Here is a 17,513-nt window from a genome sequence, read left to right on the forward strand (position 1 = left end):
TTAGCGTATTTGACATTGTGGTTTTTTGTTTATTTCATTTGTTTTCTGTATTTTACTTACTATAATATAAAACTTTTTTAGGTCAAACATTTACATGTGTTATAATCTTTACTCTACCCTTAATTGCTCTTATTAGTTGGAGGTAAAGTATGTGTGAGGGGACATGTGTGCCACTACCATTTTACTCGTTTTTTGTTCAATGACTGAAGCACACATTTATACATTTAACCAAAAAGGAAATCTATTGTTCCATTGTCGCATTTATAAAACAAATTCAAGAGAGCTGTTAAGAAGTAATAAGTGAAGGTTCTGGATAATTCTTGATAATCAGAAGGATTGAGAAGGACACCAATGATAAGATTTGAAAGAAAATGTCATCACAGAGCAAGGGCAGCATATATAAAAATATATATTTGACAGGAATACAAAAAAAAGTATGCTTCAATTCAAACTTAACAGGAAACAGCCTGCTATTATTTAAAACAACATCAGGAACAGTTTTTAGAAAAATAAAGGAAACTGAAATTCCAGGATTTTACACAGTTAAGAACAAAGTTAATGTTGTATTACATTCATTATTGTATCGTGATTGTATTTGTTATATTGCTTTAATAAGAAAAGAAAAAAATTGTTTAGCAGTGTATAATGTTAAATTCACTATCATCAAAAAAAAACTGTACAAATTATATCTATAACCCTTCAAATAAATACAACGGAATTTCCCCCACTCACAGTATCAATGATTTACAGGTGGAGTGAGGTACCTAATTCAAAGACCTGATGATTTGTTTATTTATTTGTTGCTCCGTCTCTTGGTGCAACAGACACCCCACTAGAGAGCACCTGTTCTAGGATCTCATCAATGACATTGCACTGGTAATTGACCTGGTCCAGTTCCAATGGCACGTAGGAGAGGAGAAGGCGCCCGACGTTGTGCCTCAGCTCAATCAAACTGAAGGAGGGAAGAAACAAAACCAAAAAACAGAATACGTCATTATTCTACGGCTGCCGAGGTCAGGAATCCGATAAATCAGGTATTGATCATCTATCAATCTAACCTTCTGGATGTTTCCGAGCTTGAGTGGGAGCTTGACTGTGTGCCAGAGGTAGATGCCTCTCCTGCCTCCTCTGGATCTGTTTTTACGGTGGAATCAGAGGCTCTGTGTGGAGTTGTACTGCTCTCTTGTGCGTTATCCTTCTCCTGCTGCAGGCTCAACCTGAACTCCTCCCACTGTGATACCAGGTTGGTCTTTTCCTCTTCCAGACTGGCCAACTAGTGAGCGAACCCCAGGAGAAAAGAACATTATCAAAGAAGGCAGGTCAACATCAATTACACAAATATCTACACGGGCTAGCAAATAAAGGGTATATTATTGAGAAATTAAATGTAACAAAAGACAACAACAACACAAAACAATATGCTTGTCGATATACGTTTGATTTATCATAATCTCTCTAAGGTAAAAGAAGAGAGGCAGATTTTTAACGCATGTGGAATAAATAACTAAACTACAGCACCATTATAGGAAATGATTTAGCATTGTTGGTATTATTATGAAAAATGGTGTAATTTGACATCTTCAGTAAGCAGAGATTGGCTTAGGGGAGAAGAGTTAGGCAGAGGAAGTAATAAAGACATGTGACACTGTTGGCTTTGGTCTATTTATGGGATTTGTTGAAAATAAAGCGTAACACCAGTCTAGTACGCCAGTGGTTCCCAACGATTGTTGTCTCGCGTACCTCTTGAGCTGCTCGCCATTCTATAAGTACCCCCTCACTCATCTGTTATAATTTGCCTACATTTTTTCGTGTATTAAACCCTTTGTTATCGTGTTCAACCCAACTGCTCCTAAAGGAAAATCCATTGTATAACTCACATTCAATACAAATGCATTTAAACCTGAAATGTACACTTGTTGTCAGGTAAAAATAATTATGTTAAGACTCACTACTTATTTAGGAAGCAACCCCTCCCCTCTGAACAGTCACTTTTATCCGTCATATTTGAAAAGAAACAATGTTATTTTCTGTATTCATGTAAGACAAAAGTTAGTTATTTATTTGGCGATGAATGGACCTGCGTACCCCCTGCGATCCCCTCAAGTACCCCTAGGGGTCCCTGTACCAGTGATTGAGAACCACTGTTGTACGCTACACTGCGTATACAGCTGTAAGACTGACCTGTGAGCGCAGTTCATCTTTCTCCTTTTGTCTTTCATCCAGCTGTCGCATCAGACAGTCAACTTGCATCGCAATCTCGTCAAAGTCCTTTTCCTCACATTGGGCAGTACTGGGTTTGGTGGCTTCCAGTGAAACCTTTTCCTTAATAAGTTCTTCCACTTTCTGTTTGGCCTTCTCAAACAGATCTTTGTAGTCCTTCTCAGATTCCTCCGTCTGGCTGGCCTGGTTGGAGCTCTCCTTCTTCAAACTGCTCAGCTCCTGCAGTCTGCTCTTCGTGTCGTGCAGTTGGCAGATAAGACTGTGCACCTGCTCTTTAAAGGAGTCTCTCTCCTGAGCGATTTCCTGCATGAGCTCTAGAAGCTGGTCCTGCTGCCCCTGTACCTCAATCACACTGGGGTGGGGATGTGCAGAGTCTTTTTGAGCCCAGGAAGGTCCAGCTTCTTCCTCACTATCTTCATGATGTGTCACTCCATTCTGCAAGGTGAGCTCTCCTTCATTCTCACAATGAGCATCTCCACTGCTCGCTTCCTTCCTTCCACTCTGCTCCACACTGCAGACACCTGAAGGCTTTGTTATATTAGATGTACTCAGCCCCACTCTCTCCTCCTCTTCAGTTGGAATTTGGTCCTGCTCTTCCTTCTTTACTTTGGGTACATCTGTTTGGGTGGTGCTGGTGGACACCCCTGTGGGGGGTGCTGTGGAGGTACTGGTTCCCACAGCTGCAGACGCTGAGGAGCTCGTTCCCGCAGCATTTATGTCTGGGCCGTTATCCAAAGCAGCATCATCGCTGCACTCCATCAGCATGCCCACGTCAGCATCACTTTGCTCCACCTCGGTCTTCACTTTAGTCAAGTCTAAGGACAGACTTGTTGGCTTGGGGGTACTGACCGTCTCCAAGATGCATACATCATCATCAGTGTCCTCATCCTTTTCACTGATAACTGGTGGGGAGCTCAGTGGGCTCACATTCACTGATGTTGAGAGGTCTAATTTGCCCTGATGGAAGCCATTCTGTCTCGGCCTTTTGGGGGTTATTTGTGGAGAAGCCGGCTGGGTTCTTTTCCCCCTGCTGTGCACACAAAGCACAATTAGAATGCTTCTTGAACAAAGTCACATGGATACATTTATGCTTGTAAACAGCAGATAAAAACTACCTCTGAGGGAGATTTGCCAGTGAGAAAACACCGGATATATATGGAAGATCACTGCTACTTGAAGGGCTGCAAGCTAGAGAGAAATAAAACAGATCTTTTTTAATCTCTAAAACGTTTTCTCTCTCTCTCTTTCACACACATAACACCGAACGCAGACGCACATACCAGCTTGTGAAAGGGGGGGGGACCTCAGTGGAGCGGAGAGAGCTCTCGTAGCCCCCCCTAGGGGCAAAATGCTGTTAAACCTACTCTTTGGAGTAGTATGTGTGGAGGGGGAAGCGACAGCCTGTCAACAAGAACAGCAACAAGAGAAAAAAAGTAAGACAGTTAAACACAAACGGCTTCTTCAGTAAAATGACATCACAGTTAGTCGTCTCTCCCAACCTGTATTTGGGCCTTTTTCTGCTTGGCGAGATTAGCCAAACGCAGCGCCTTTCGAGCCTCCTCAGCCTAGAAAAATAAATCTATATTTTAGTGCTATTAGAGAAATCTATACTTTTAAATAATTAGAAACAAATACTATCATTAAAATAACTTGTTATACCCAACTTGGTACCATGTGGAGGAAACAGGTGAATTACAGAATAGGGTGCGTCCTTACCTTTTGCTCTTGAATCTTAATGTCTTCCCTTTCTCTGTAGATAATACACAAGCACAGGTTAGGCAAGGCAAGTCACTTTGTTTATTATGCTTAAATAATGTATTAAAGAAGATTTTGGCAGATTAATACAAAAAGATATGATCAGAAAGTCGGCCAGTCGATTACAGATGAGGATAAAGATACGAACCTCAGAAACATTTAGGGTGTGATTGATTTCACAATATATGCAATTCATTTTGAGTCTGAGCACTAAATGAGCTTTTTGGGCAGTGTCAAAATGTCTCACTTTAGTTTATACGTCTTGCGGTATGAAGGTTGCAGATCGTCATCTGAGTCCACAGGCTCCTGTTCTGCTTGGCAGCTCCTGGGAGAGAGAAAATGAAGATGCTTCTCATTTCAAATCAAAGAACAATGTGGCAAAAGTTGGAGTAGTATTTCTGTGGACGACTGAGATTCATGTTAAATAGAAAGGACAACTTAAACTTCATTAATGTGCATTTAAAAAAAGAGGAATAGTTTCGGTGAAAACTAAAAAGGTACCATGGGGTCAGATTATAATTTTCCAAAGGGGGGTTCGTTTAGCATGAAACACTTGAAATAACTAAAGGACAAGTTAAACAAGAAAGAGGAAAGAAAGTGAGGTCATAGAAAACGGTTTCTGCTAAAAAGTGAGCAATGATTGAGAGTCAGACCTAAATGTTTCAGATGTGTGTATCTCACACTGCACTGTAACTTTAATTCATGTATCTTTGCTTTTAAATGAGTGTTTTTAAATGTCATTTCATAATATTTTTCTTAATGCTCTTAATGTCTTTCATTTTTGTAAAGCACTTTGAATTGCCTTGTGTTGAAATGTGCTATATAAATAAACTTGCCTTGCCTTAAATTGTGTTTTGACCTATAACCACGCCCTGTAGAGGTTATTAACCTAAATCCTAAATCTACTCAGCCATTTCACATTTGACTCCTAACCCAACTGTCTTGATTAGGCACCGCTCAGTAGTCCAGCAATGTCCCTGCTTATCTGGCTTAACTAGTATTATAAACAAGTTATTACAGCTATAAACAAACAGTCAATCTGCACCTGGAGATCCATTTGGATTCAATAGTATGATTATTGTGATTTAATCCTTTGAAAAACATCTGTTTATGTTTAGAGGTTTGTTAGTGGCTCTAGTATCTGATGTATCCACAGGCGTGTGTGTAGATCTAGACATACTTCTATGGAGTTTAACTTAGCATTTAAAAAAAAGGAGATGTGGATAGAAATGTATATTAGTTTATTTATCACAGAAGCTTATTATCATTGCAACTGGGTTTTGGAGAATGCTTTAGTTACCTGTACTGCGGATCCGGGTTCAAATGGCAGGACCATTTATCTGGCAACTTGTCGGTGTCGATCCCATCAGGGAGTTTGCGCCAGTTCAAACACTCATCACACATCACCCAGTTTTGATCCGGTCGCTTCCTAAGGACAAAGAAAGAGACAAGTATCAGAGCATGTAGAAAGCAAACATTGCTAGACAAATATGTAGAAATGTAGATCACACGATCTCACATGTAGATCTCCCTGCAAAATGTACTAACGTGGTATCTTCCATGGGTATGGTGCTGTTTGGATTCTCTTGTTTTTTCTTGTAGTTTATTTCATTCCAGTACTCCTCCAGTTTGGTCCCCAAGCTGTTCATTGTTTTCCTATAAAAAGAAATGAATACTTCAGATTTCTGTATTCCTGGGCTTTAATCGTACAGAGATAATCAAAACAGAATTGATAGCATTACCTGTACTTATCTGTCTCATCAAAGCTCTGTTTGTTGTGGGTAGGTTCCAGATAGAAACACTCTATGATCCCAATGACCCCAACACCTTTGTTGTTGGCCTGCAGAAGGCAACGGTTCAGAAACATGAATACCAGATGATGACATTTAGAAACCCTTGAAAATGTGTAATATTCAAACACACTCCACAAAACAAAATCAACTAACCTTGAGCTGGCAGCCTACACGTTCATAGGCTTTGATGAGCCGATTCTTGTGATACAGCATAATCCCATACTGGTCTTTACTTCTGGTGTTATAGCCAAAAGTGATGGGAATGCGTTTGGTCTAAAATAAAATGTAAGGGAAACTCAAGAAACACGTGACAAAATAAAGACAGGACAACAATTTCCCAAATCATACACAATTATCTATTCTCTGTGAAGAAAGGATACCAGGAAAATGGGCTTGTAGTGGTCCTTTCTGACGAAGGCCAGTGTCTTAGCAATGAGCTGAGATTTCACCTTTTGACCCCGTACGATGATCTGCATCCGAGGCTTCAAGTAGAGAATACTGCAATATGCCTGCGGACAGTAGAAACACAATTATAACCTCATACAAATGAAGAGATATCAAAAGTCAGTATCAGGTTTTAAGGAAATCATCTTTTTCTCTTGGACACAACACAGATTACTTACAATTAAATGGATTCAATGTTTTATAAACCTAAATTAAAAGGTAGTGTAGGTAAGAATGGAGAAACCAGCTCGAGTAAGCTAGAATTTGAAAATACACAACCGAAAAAAATCTGCCCCTTCCTTCAGACTTCCTTACACAGCCCCTCCTCCAACACACACGGACGCGCACATGACCAATGAGGGCACGAGATAAGTTTGTGCACGAGATGGAAGGCTGACAGGCAGGTAGGCCTGCTTCTCGTGGTTTCCTTGCGTCCCTCCATGCTTCCCTGGTGGGAGGGACTAGACGCAGGGAAACGACGCAAGTGAGGGAAGCAAGGATTTCATTTAACCGACCTGAGACGGGGCCTCGGTCAGGGCTGATTTGGGGTGACAAATCGCAGGAGTGCCATAAATATTGCTTTAGATCACAATTACAACACTTAGATGTTAAATGAGTCATCCTGGGATTTCCGAGTCGTAATTTGCATTTGTGTATTGGCATTTTGTCTGTCTCCTCCCATTTGGTTAACACACAAAACATTGTGTTGTCCCTTTCCTCGGGATGCAAATGGGAAGGCAGACAAAGCTCCTTGTGTGTCGTCCCTTACTCCCTGGCAGTATGAATCCTAAATACAATCCTCTGTGTTGACTCTGAAGCTAAGATAAGAATCCTTCTTCAAACTGGATCTCAGTAAAAAAATTGAAACAGAAATAACTCTTCCAGTTTTCTTTCACAACTCCCAACCCACTAAAAAATACATTCTCACTATTTGTAAACTGGAAGATTTGCGTTTTTTGACAAAAAATTTGTACGTATAAGTTACATAATGTACCCTAATTGGCCTCAGTTTTCCTGCTTGTATAAGTATCACTATAAAATGTGTGACTGGGACTTACCCGCAGTGAGGAAACACTCTCAGGGATGTTTGGCTTGGTCGCTTGACTTGGACCTGTTTTTGGAGCAGCGTCCTTCATTGTCTCCTCCAATTCAGATGGTATTCGGATATCGTAGCGGTCCCTCTCAAAATCAAATTCTGATGTTTTACTAGATGTACTGTTAAAAATATAAAAGAAATACATGGGCGATCAGTCTTTATCATAATCTTTGAGTTATTGGGGCTCCCTAATACTAACAACTGACATCGAACAGCAAAATCACATGCAGAACTATAGCGTTATTCATTGTTGATAGGTAACAACCCTGCTGCTGTTTGTTGGGAACAGATTTAAAGCCAAAGAGGACACATGGTTGTGAAACACATTTTTTAAATACAAACATCTAGGTTTGACTTCTTATTACCTCATCGATCATGTTTAAATGAATGATGACTAGATTAGAATAGTTGATATAGTCTGATCAGGCATGTACAGGAGCTACTAGCCCTTGGTTTCTGAAATAAAACATAAAGGTTTGTGTGTGTGAAGAACCCACAGACCTGCGGAGATTCCAGATGATGATCCGTGTGCCGGTTTTGGAACTGATGGCGTTGATCTCAGCCTGAATTTCTTCCAGTTTGTTGAATGGGGAATAGCGCAGGATGTCCTGAAGACTGGCCTTGTGTTCTTCTCTTACACTGAGTATAGCCCAAGTTAAGGAAAACGTCGTAAATGAGGACAATTGGAAATTCGTATCTGGTGTACGATGACATTTGTATGTTAAGCAAACTATTTGGGGTCTCATATTATTTTTCTACAACTCTTGTCTGGAGAATTGGAATGCTGTAGTGCTGTGTAACATTTTGAGCATACGGCTGTCAAAATGTCATAACGCTATTTAGTGTTTAGGGTCTATCTGTTCTTGTTCTTTTTCTGTTACATTCGATCTAGCACCCATTCCATCAGACGCTGGGATTTGCGTTTCATTTTCATAATTTACATATAGTTTACATGAAGCAATATGCCTTAACGCAGCAGGTAAAGGATATACTTGTTTTTTTCTTTCCGTTCAAAGCATACAATAGGAACAATTATTTGGTTAGCACTGATCTTTTCCAGGTAGGTCTGAGAGAGCATCCCGACGCAGGACACACTCTTTGACTTTGAAAACACGATGGCGTCTTTGCCGAGGCGCATGGATCCAGACTTGAAACCGTTGCCGTACATACCAATCGGCTTTATTCCCTTTACAGGAGTTTTGTCACTGTAGCCAAAGCTTAAAGGGGGAAAAATGCATAAATTATTTACTGAGTATAGGAATAACAGCATGGCTTATACATAAATGTATCATGTACAACATTCGTTTGGTGAGCCATTTCAAATTACCTGAGCATCTTATGTATTTTATCTTTGTCCAGTCCATATCCATTATCCATAAAGCTAAGGCAGTCCTGCTTTTTGACCACAATCTTATCAATCCAGAACTGTTTGGCATTGACATCTGGATCATAGGCATTGTCTGTCGAGAGAAAGTTTGTTTAGGGGTGTAACAGAAAACGATTATACCCACTTACTTACTTTAATACTATCATTGTGTGATTCTTATTTTCTAATGTTTATCTTTATTTACTGGCTTTCACTTCTTTGCTAAGCTTGGGAAAAGTCATTAATAAGAAGATGTGTTGCAATGTTGCTAGTTACACTCCATGTGCTCCAACAGTATGAATTGCAGCTTCTGTTGAACTGAAAACATCCTGATACTGCCTCCCTAACTCATTATCGCCACCCTTGACCCCTCCCTTTCTCCTCTCTCTGTGTTTAAATATGCAACCCAAACACTATTTTTTTCCGTCTTTCACTCTGCAGACAGTATGCTCTCGGAAGGACTGACTGAACTTTCTTGCAAGAAATAAAACACCTCAAAGACAGCTGAATGGTTTGACTCTTTATCCATATTTCATAAATAAATTCTCACCACAAGGGGCAACCTCCAGCAATTGAAGTTCCCTCATGAAGGGAAGTAGAAATGTATGGAGGATTTTTTTGACTTGATATGATGTGTGTGTGTGTGTGTGTGTGTGTGTGTGTGTGTGTGTGTGTGTGTGTGTGTGTGTGTGTGTGTGTGTGTGTGTGTGTGTGTGTGTGTGTGTGTGTGTGTGTGTGTGTGTGTGTGTGTGTGTGTGTGTGTGTGTGTGTGTGTGTGTGTGTGTGTGTGTGTGAATACAACAGGCCTATTATCATTTTACAGCAGCTTACAAGGTGCATCTCTCTCCTTATTACGCTGCGAAGGTGGAATTTAACAGTACTAGATGGAGTACTGCAAAGTAATTTTTTCAAGCCTTTAATGCTATGGATACAGTATCTCAATGAAACCCAACAATAGGGATAAACAAATAATTAACAAATTAACAAATAGCAGAGAAGAAATCATGTGACTCACCGATAAGCTCAGCTATGGCGCTGAAGGGCCAGGTGTGGCTGGTGGAATTGGCATGAAGATATTTGGGACAAAGCTGCAAGGGAAGCAAATTAAAAAGTACACAATAATTACATCTAAGCGGACTTATATTCATACATCCATATTTTCATATTTAATCAATGTTTCCCAGAGCATAGATGGTCAGAGCACAAATATTATTTAAGAGCACAGCAGAGGCTTGCTAAAATAGTTATCAGTCACTATTTGTTAAGTGAGTTACACACAGGCAGAGTCTTTCTGATTTACAGAAAGAACATATGTTGCAAGTCAAGTTTGCAACTAATACAAATATTTCTAGTTTATGAAAACAGAGCATGAGGGTTTTAAAATACACCTAAATATAAAAAAAAACTTTCTTACAATTGTATGTACTAGTTGCAAGTCTATTTATTCAAAACAACTGTTATTTCTTGTCAATTCATTCATTTATTGTTGATCTTTCAAACGAATGTATTTCATAGCTATACACATATTTGTTTGTATTATTATATGTTATAATTACTTGAGTTCTTCCCCCAAGTTTGCAGTTACTGTTACTGAGAATTGAAAGTGAAAGTGGAATTAGTTTGATGTGGTCACAGCAGTGTGTGGGGTAGCAATCTAGTGATAGCAGTACCAACATTTTTTCCCCAGTGTAACAAGCAATCACAAATAAAGGAAAATACAATGAAATATAAAATGCTTTTGATTTCCTTGTGTTAAAATGACACACATTGAGGGACGTTGGCGCCATTTAAAGATCAGTATCAATACGTTATAATTGTTAATAGCAGTTTGATCGTTTTCAGTAGAGTTAAAGAACCGTCATTAGTGGAATAATTAAGTATGCAGATCTTGTACTTAAGTAAATGTAGGAATACTCTGGTACAACTAAAAGGCATGTATTCAAAATGCTACTCAAGTAAAAGTATAAAAGTATTAGCATCAAAATATACTTAAAGAACCAAAACTGAAAGTGCACATTAGCCCATTACAGAATAATATATATCATATGTTTTTATTACAATTACTGATGCATTAATGTGTTTGAACAGCTGGTTAAAACTCAGCTGGTTTTATTTACTTTATGCTGCAGGGTAGTTTGTAAGGGTTACTCCAGGTGTAAACAATGTATTTTAAGAGTTGTATATGTTTCACATCATTAATCCAAATGTGCAAAGTAACTAAAGGTATTCAAAAGATATAGTGGAGTATAAGTAGGCTACAAGATTTACCTCTGAATTGTAGTGGGGTAGAAGTAGAAAGTAGCAACATAGATTAAATACTCAAGTAGAGTACTAGTTCCTCGAAAATTGTAAACGTAGGCTACAGTACTCGAGTAAATGTACTTACTTTACACCACTGCATTTACCTAGTAATAATTCAATCTTAATTGTGCTAGCTGACACGGAATAAATGCCACCAAAGAGCAGTCTGACCGTCATCATGGCATGTTGAAACATATCAATAAACATAGACCGTGGTGCGAGCTCTTTAACGTTACCGATATATTATATATACTATTCTTAGCTATATCTGCAGTGGTGCAGTTCACGCCACAGTTTGTCAACATTAAAACCGAGTAAATCCTACTTACTGTACTGAGCGGGACACCGCGGTCTCCTTGCGCCGCCATATTTTAGTAAACACGGATGTCACCGGACCGGTAGGGCGGTGTTTGTTTGGTACGCACTATTTCAAACTGTGATGGGGTAATTTCACGATAATTTTTGAGCTCGTGAACGTGAGCCTCCTTCAGTTTCTGAGGGCGGTATATTCTTGGTATTCCGGTATGGGTGCCCTGAGCAACCAAAAAGGACGAAATGCGAACATATCAAATAAAAGCGACATTATTATTATTATTATTATTATTATTATTATTAAACAGTTGAATATGTGACATAATCAAATTCCTTGATAAAACATTTGTATTAGAGATAGAGTAAAAAAAAAAGTAGGCTACAAACAGTTTAACTACTTGTCAAATCGCTACTTCCTGTTGTCAATACATCAGTAATACCCAGTCTATGGTAATACCATGTAGGGCTATGTTGTTCATAATATTGAATGTTACATGTATTATGATCACATCTGGTTTGACATTTTCCAAAATAGAACTACAAATGACACTTTACAGACTAAACAGTCACTACTCACTACAATAACATGAGGAGGTCCACCATCTCACCACTCATGAAAGCTTCCAGCTCATAACAGTCCAGTGAAAAGAAGGAATTTGGTTATTATCTGGAATGTTTTTTTTTCATAATATATATTACAAAAGCCAACACCATCAACGAGGAACCATTTTGTTTCCAAATTGGCACTAATTATTTATGTCAGTACTAGTACTCCGCCAAGTGATAGAAGGGAATGGTGCTGGCACTGGATGGATTTGTGCAGAATATGCTACTTAGTATTGACATTTCTTAACTAGACAGATTGTTGGTTAGAAATAGGTAAGTTCTGCTCTGCTTAGTGTGCATTACTCATTCATATACATTATTTTGTTACAGTTGCATATTAAGTTATCATGCCTAAGACAATGATCTTTTTAAGCAGTTTTTTAAAATTGGATTATTCCCATCTTTTATAAGGTCATGGCAGCTGATTAAGCAACTTAGTGTCCATATTTCTGCAGCAGCATCCTCAAGCTCCTCCAGAGGGATTTCAAGGACGTTGCTTCCACCTGTCCTCATTTAGACAAAGCCATAAGGTGTGCTGATGACTGTGTGCAGTGATTTGACATTGAACACAATGTTTAACCTGTTGCTAAAGGGTTACTAAATATAAGGCAGAAGGGGTCAGTGTTCAGCATCTTGAGCACGGACACTGCAACATGTGGGCAGAGGGAATCAGGAAACAAAACATCAATTCAGTTTTGAGTCAGTCAACAATTTCTCTCCAACCCAAAAAAGTAGCTTTCCTTGTAAAGTGAAAACAGTGTTTAAACTTAATATTTAATGTATTGAGTCTTCTTTCTGTTAATTCAGAACTGGACATGGTCCTTTAAACATCCAAAATAAATTACATTAGCATTCATCATTGCGGGAAAAAAACCACAACAGGCAGTTGAATAACTATCCTTCCAACAACTACAACAAAATGCTGATTTCCCTTGAACTCCAAACATGGCAAGCATGTATTTTAGCATGGTACACCCAATCAAAATTCAAAGGGTTTTCATGGTGTATACAAATCACATTCAGTAACTTACTCATAACTCTCAACATGAATCTTCGCTAAAGGTTTGTAAGGTCTAATAGTGACATATCCAATGAAGATCAGAGAGAAAGTACATCTAAAACTGCATCCATACACTGTTATATACAGTACATTACATTCTCAGAGTCAGATAGACATTTAGTAAGGGAAACATTCACATTAACAATGCTTAATGAGGTTTTCACAAGGAATCTGCTTTTTGGCATTAAACAAAAAATATTGACTTGAACTACAGTCATTATTATATGCATGCATTATAATAACAATGTCCTTTTTTGAAGTTGGTTTACATTAAGACTATTTTTACATTATATATCTAAAACCAAATAAAACAAAGAGAAGACACTTACACAATATTAATGTGTGAATATTTGCAATTAGGATGATACTGGTCCTTGAGAAAGACAGAAGCATTACAATGTGAGAGCACCTCAGAGGTACACCTATGTATGTGGAGAGAGATAGAAAGATAAGACATTTAAAAAGCAGAATTCCAAAATATTTCCTTTTTTTGTAGTTCACACTACAACGTTATCACCGACTGTGCCTATTTTAGTAATGTCTCTCTTATGGCTGCAGGTTAAAGAGCTTAAGAAAAGGACTTCAAGCTTCAGCTCTAACTCTCCACGGAGTCCAGGAACTCTTCTTCAATGATGTACTCCAGCCTCTTCAGGACCGTGTCTGGATTAGATGGTGGGTAGTCTGCTGCTGGGAAGTGCGGCATAGAGGGGCTGCAGGGGGACGAGCCCTGGAAGGAGCAGCAAAGGGTGCGGAGGAAAGGCACCAGCTGGGTGATGGAGGACAGGGAGCGCTGAGTCAGCAGAGGGAACTCCAAATGCTCTGTGGACGATTCCTCACTCAGCCCATTCAGTGTCTGAAATAACAAGAATGAGACATGGTCATGTCATAAAACCTGAATTAATGGGACTTTTGGACTTTGTATGTTCTTTTTCAGCGGAAGTTTATAATTGACAATGATCATCTGTTGCATTGTGCCACCTCACAAATCTGTTATTACAGACACAATCTTGCACACACCTTGGTGCTTTTTAAGCCATATAAGTTTGCTTACCCCATATCGCTGCTGTATCCCTTCCAGTACTCTGACAACATGAGGACTCGGAGTGCATTCCAGTTCTACTTCTATCAGCGCTGCCTCTGGGCCACCGTAGCGGTTCACATCCACTTCAGGGACAAATGCCCAACGATACCTGTCCAGGGAACAGATAGTTACACAGAAAAGGTAAGACAGTAAATAAAACGCAGTAAAAACAAATCATGTGTATGAAGTCCACATAGCTTCTTCAAAGTCTTTTTGTTCTGAATTGGGTTCTTACATCTGAAAGAGAGGCATCCTCTCTGGAGGAAAAGCCAAGGAGGTGTCCAGAAACTTGCAGGATGACAAGTACATATCCAACTCTGCCTGGGAGAAATTGAAAGGTCCATTCTTGTCAACGGCTCCCCGCACTACTTTAGTCTGCCTGGGTGGTACACAAGAAAAGTATTGTGAATATGAGAGTAAACAAGAGCATCATTCAAATGTGAATAAAATATTCAACTCACTTTGAGATGTCATTCTCTAACTGCAGAGCTTTCTCCAGACGTGCAAATACGCGAATCTGAAAGAAAAAGTTGTAAAATAGGATTCCATTAAAGATGATTAAAAAAAAAACACATTTACAGTATTGGTGTTTAAAGCCAAAGAAGGTGGGGTCGTACCAGTTCTGTGACCATGATTGGCCACAGAGATGTGAGGTGCTGGGACGAAATCCGCAATAGGAGAACACGAAACATCAGGAACATCTGGGCGGTAACGTTAGGGCTAGGGTTCATACGCAAAGCCTCAGTGAGACGCTCTGAAAAGAAAGGGAGGGAGGTATTATAAAGGTTAAAGAAAACGTCCACTGCCGATCAATCTCTTGATTTAACATAATTACATAGAAATCTACATAAATGTCCAGAAACACACCTTGAATGAGGGGCAGATACAGATGATACTGGTCCAGCTCTCCACTGCACATGGCAAACGCCTGGCGCTTCAGCAGCATGGGTTTCTGGTCTACATTGGTAAACAGTTTCAAAGAGCCACTCTGCATGCCTACGACACAAATAAATACAGGTCAGTAGTATTAACATTTGTATGTGTATAATGACTAGGGATGTGACGAATAACTTGTTTGTAAAAAGGACTCTTATCAACCCCCATCTATTGTGCAACATCCTTTATGAGGAAAACAGTTAACAAACAAGTCATACAAGATAAGAGGGTCAAAGGTCAGATGTCAGAGTGACAGGTGCCACATCAAAAGGGATTTGGAGGCTGGACTAAGGTTTATGAGGGTCATAAATAACTCTTATCAGGTACTTAATCTCATTTGGACACATACGGTGTTCTTAATAGTACTCAGGTCATCACAAATGTCTCTTCAATTTGAATTAAAACATTTTGAAATCTTTTGAAGGGTTTAGCTCTCTTCTCTTTTTTATGAACTGCTATTTTTAACATTCTCCATTAACTCTCCATCCCTAAATATCTGTTCTCTGACATATCTGCAGCAATGCTTCTCCATTAGCGCCCTTTTATGATCTAGGTGTATAGAGTAACAAATTCACCTTCTATGTCACAAATTAACCCTTTATCTTTACCACACCACACACATTCCCTACAGGCTGTACTTACTCATCAGATCTTTAAACATGGTCTTCTCATGAGTCAGCAGATGGTCAGTAATGGATTTCCAACTTGAGAGAAAACAAGGAGGAGGACATTAGACATAGTTAATCCCCAATTCATTCATGTAATACAATTAAATACATTTTAGACTAATGACGTTTCATATGAACTTGAAATTAGTAATTTAGCATTCAAACACATCACAAAATGTTCACCTTAAGAAATCTTACTTGTCCAAAAACAAAAGAACCAACTAGTAGGCTAAGAGAGGGTAGCGGGTAAATAAGATATTAACCTGGGAGCACAGGAGGCATCCATGGTGAAGAAGAGGGGATCCATGAAGAGCTCAAAGACCTCCTTTTTCCAGGCCCTTTTGGTATAGGCATACCCACTCAGACTGCTTAGCAGCTGGGCTCCTGCTTCGAAGCTGGGCATGTTGTAGGCACTAGAGGAGAGAAAGGCAAGTAAGAAGACGTCTACAGAGACCACACAGACCAAAGCTGTTGGCATTGAGAGCCATGAACACTGATTACCTGTGGTTCTTCAGGTAGGGGAAAACATAGTACATGAGTCGAGTGATGAGAGGAACGGCCTTCTCCTTCTCATCACTGCGGTATATCATGTCTAGAAGTGGTGCCAAGACCTATTCAGCAAGAGAATGTGATAAACGATACAAACACAAAGAAAGTCACGCATTTATTTTTCCTCATAAATAAAACTTGAGAAATCTTACCTCAGCCAGGAGAACCAGAGCCTGCACGCTGTAGGCCGAGGGGGCCGAGGAGGAGACCATGGTGCTCGCTTGAGCCATTGAGTCTGACAAGGAGATAAGAAAGGAATAAGAGTTTTCTTTTTTTTCTGAAATGTTATATACCAAAATTATTAATTGAATAAACTAATAAATAGATGTCTATGTAATCAATAATGAAAGTAATTGTTTGTGCTAGTTTTAGCAGCCGACCCCTTCTCTTAAGTTACAGTTTTTCTCAATTGCTAAACCCACTATTTAGAATCAAAATTCATTCCTTCAAAACAAGAACATAGCCATCTAAACAGAAACACACTTGCCATAACTCTGAATATCTTTTGCAAAATGCACTTACATGACCAAAACTGAACATACTGGTCACAAAAAAGAATAAGTCGATCGAAACAGAACAAATTGTCCTCTAATGAGACAAATGTGTTTTCATAACTGAAACTCCGGTCACCATAATAACCCATTCTACCATAACAATATACATTTCTTGCAAAGTGCTCTAAGGCACTCAAAACTAAAAATACCCCTTCCAAAACCAGATACTTCTCCAAAAACAAACATTTGTCAGCTCATTAGAAGACTATTTGAACCGTCATTACTAAGTGGCACACTAAATACTGACTACAATCATCAATACACAAACCTCAAGCTATCGATATTGGAATCTGAACGGAAAACTGACAAGTTGGGAGAAACAAACTTACATATAGGAAAAACAGAGTCTTACTGTAACTATGTCATTGTTTTTATGTCTCATTTTCAGTAGAGCACCGTAACAGAAACAAAAGATGAATAGCAATACACTGGAAAAAAATAACATGGGTAAATGATGTAAATCAGCAGTAAAGCAGAGAATGAGATCTATATAGCTTTACTGATCTGCTCTTTGGCGTCTGTCTGGCCACATAGCCTCATCTACGTCACAGCGTATGTCTTCCCTTGCAAGGCGGCGTGGGAAATATCTCCTTGCGTGTCGACACCACCCTTGACAAACATCTTACTGAAGTGAGGGAGGTCTTTTATAGGATTCTCACTAATTACAATTACTATAGGAAATTCATTGATGTCAGCTGTGAGCAATTCATTTACATGGAAGTGAAGTACTCAATTCACCCCAATACAAAAAAAAACATTTCTCAATGTGCAA

General features: G+C 39.1%; 2 protein-coding genes across 4 annotated transcripts in view; both read right to left on the reverse strand.

The window, feature by feature from the left end:
* Positions 1-391: 391 nt before the first annotated feature.
* Positions 392-11,492, reverse strand: morc3a (MORC family CW-type zinc finger 3a). 2 transcript variants are annotated; one of them, XM_079664510.1, is made up of 19 exons: positions 11,305-11,492; positions 9,690-9,762; positions 8,636-8,768; positions 8,299-8,525; positions 7,810-7,951; positions 7,271-7,427; positions 6,149-6,277; positions 5,922-6,041; positions 5,718-5,815; positions 5,524-5,631; positions 5,276-5,404; positions 4,223-4,300; positions 3,937-3,970; positions 3,720-3,785; positions 3,501-3,621; positions 3,336-3,408; positions 2,182-3,247; positions 1,059-1,273; positions 392-952 (listed from the first exon to the last, which is right to left on the reverse strand). In XM_079664510.1, exons 1-19 carry the CDS (start codon positions 11,341-11,343, stop codon positions 790-792), a joined length of 3,171 nt encoding a protein of 1,056 aa, XP_079520636.1. In that variant the 5' UTR covers positions 11,344-11,492; the 3' UTR covers positions 392-789. The 2 variants fall into 2 exon arrangements, with proteins under 2 accessions (XP_079520636.1, XP_079520635.1); XM_079664509.1 differs by having other exon boundaries at positions 2,182-3,250.
* A 1,156-nt stretch (positions 11,493-12,648) lies between these two features.
* Positions 12,649-17,513, reverse strand: part of dop1b (DOP1 leucine zipper like protein B) — a 28,578-nt gene continuing 23,713 nt past the window's right edge. For both annotated transcript variants that reach the window (XM_079664507.1, XM_079664506.1), the window contains exons 29-38: positions 16,340-16,422; positions 16,140-16,249; positions 15,902-16,051; positions 15,613-15,674; positions 14,902-15,030; positions 14,652-14,788; positions 14,496-14,551; positions 14,270-14,413; positions 14,005-14,143; positions 12,649-13,806 (exon numbers count right to left, since the gene is read on the reverse strand). In XM_079664507.1, the coding sequence (XP_079520633.1) occupies positions 13,549-13,806; positions 14,005-14,143; positions 14,270-14,413; positions 14,496-14,551; positions 14,652-14,788; positions 14,902-15,030; positions 15,613-15,674; positions 15,902-16,051; positions 16,140-16,249; positions 16,340-16,422 (1,268 nt within the window). In that variant the 3' untranslated portion in view covers positions 12,649-13,548. The remainder of the gene's footprint in view (positions 13,807-14,004; positions 14,144-14,269; positions 14,414-14,495; positions 14,552-14,651; positions 14,789-14,901; positions 15,031-15,612; positions 15,675-15,901; positions 16,052-16,139; positions 16,250-16,339; positions 16,423-17,513) is intronic.

The sequence above is a fragment of the Notothenia rossii genome (genome assembly GCF_949606895.1).
Source record: "Notothenia rossii genome assembly, chromosome: 2".
In the NCBI taxonomy this organism is placed as follows: domain Eukaryota; kingdom Metazoa; phylum Chordata; class Actinopteri; order Perciformes; family Nototheniidae; genus Notothenia; species Notothenia rossii.

What these genes read in the sequence shown, in the direction of transcription:
- morc3a (XM_079664509.1), bottom strand. Translation starts at nt 11,343, where the DNA reads ATGGCGGCGCAAGGAGACCGCGGTGTCCCGCTCAGTACA. An exon ending in AGAGTGTTTCCTCACTGCGG is followed by an intron (nt 6,278 to 7,270) that starts GTAAGTCCCAGT and finishes TACTGTCCGCAG; the next exon opens with GCATATTGCAGTATTCTCTA. An exon ending in CCCCCCCCTTTCACAAGCTG is followed by an intron (nt 3,409 to 3,500) that starts GTATGTGCGTCT and finishes ATTTCTCTCTAG; the next exon opens with CTTGCAGCCCTTCAAGTAGC.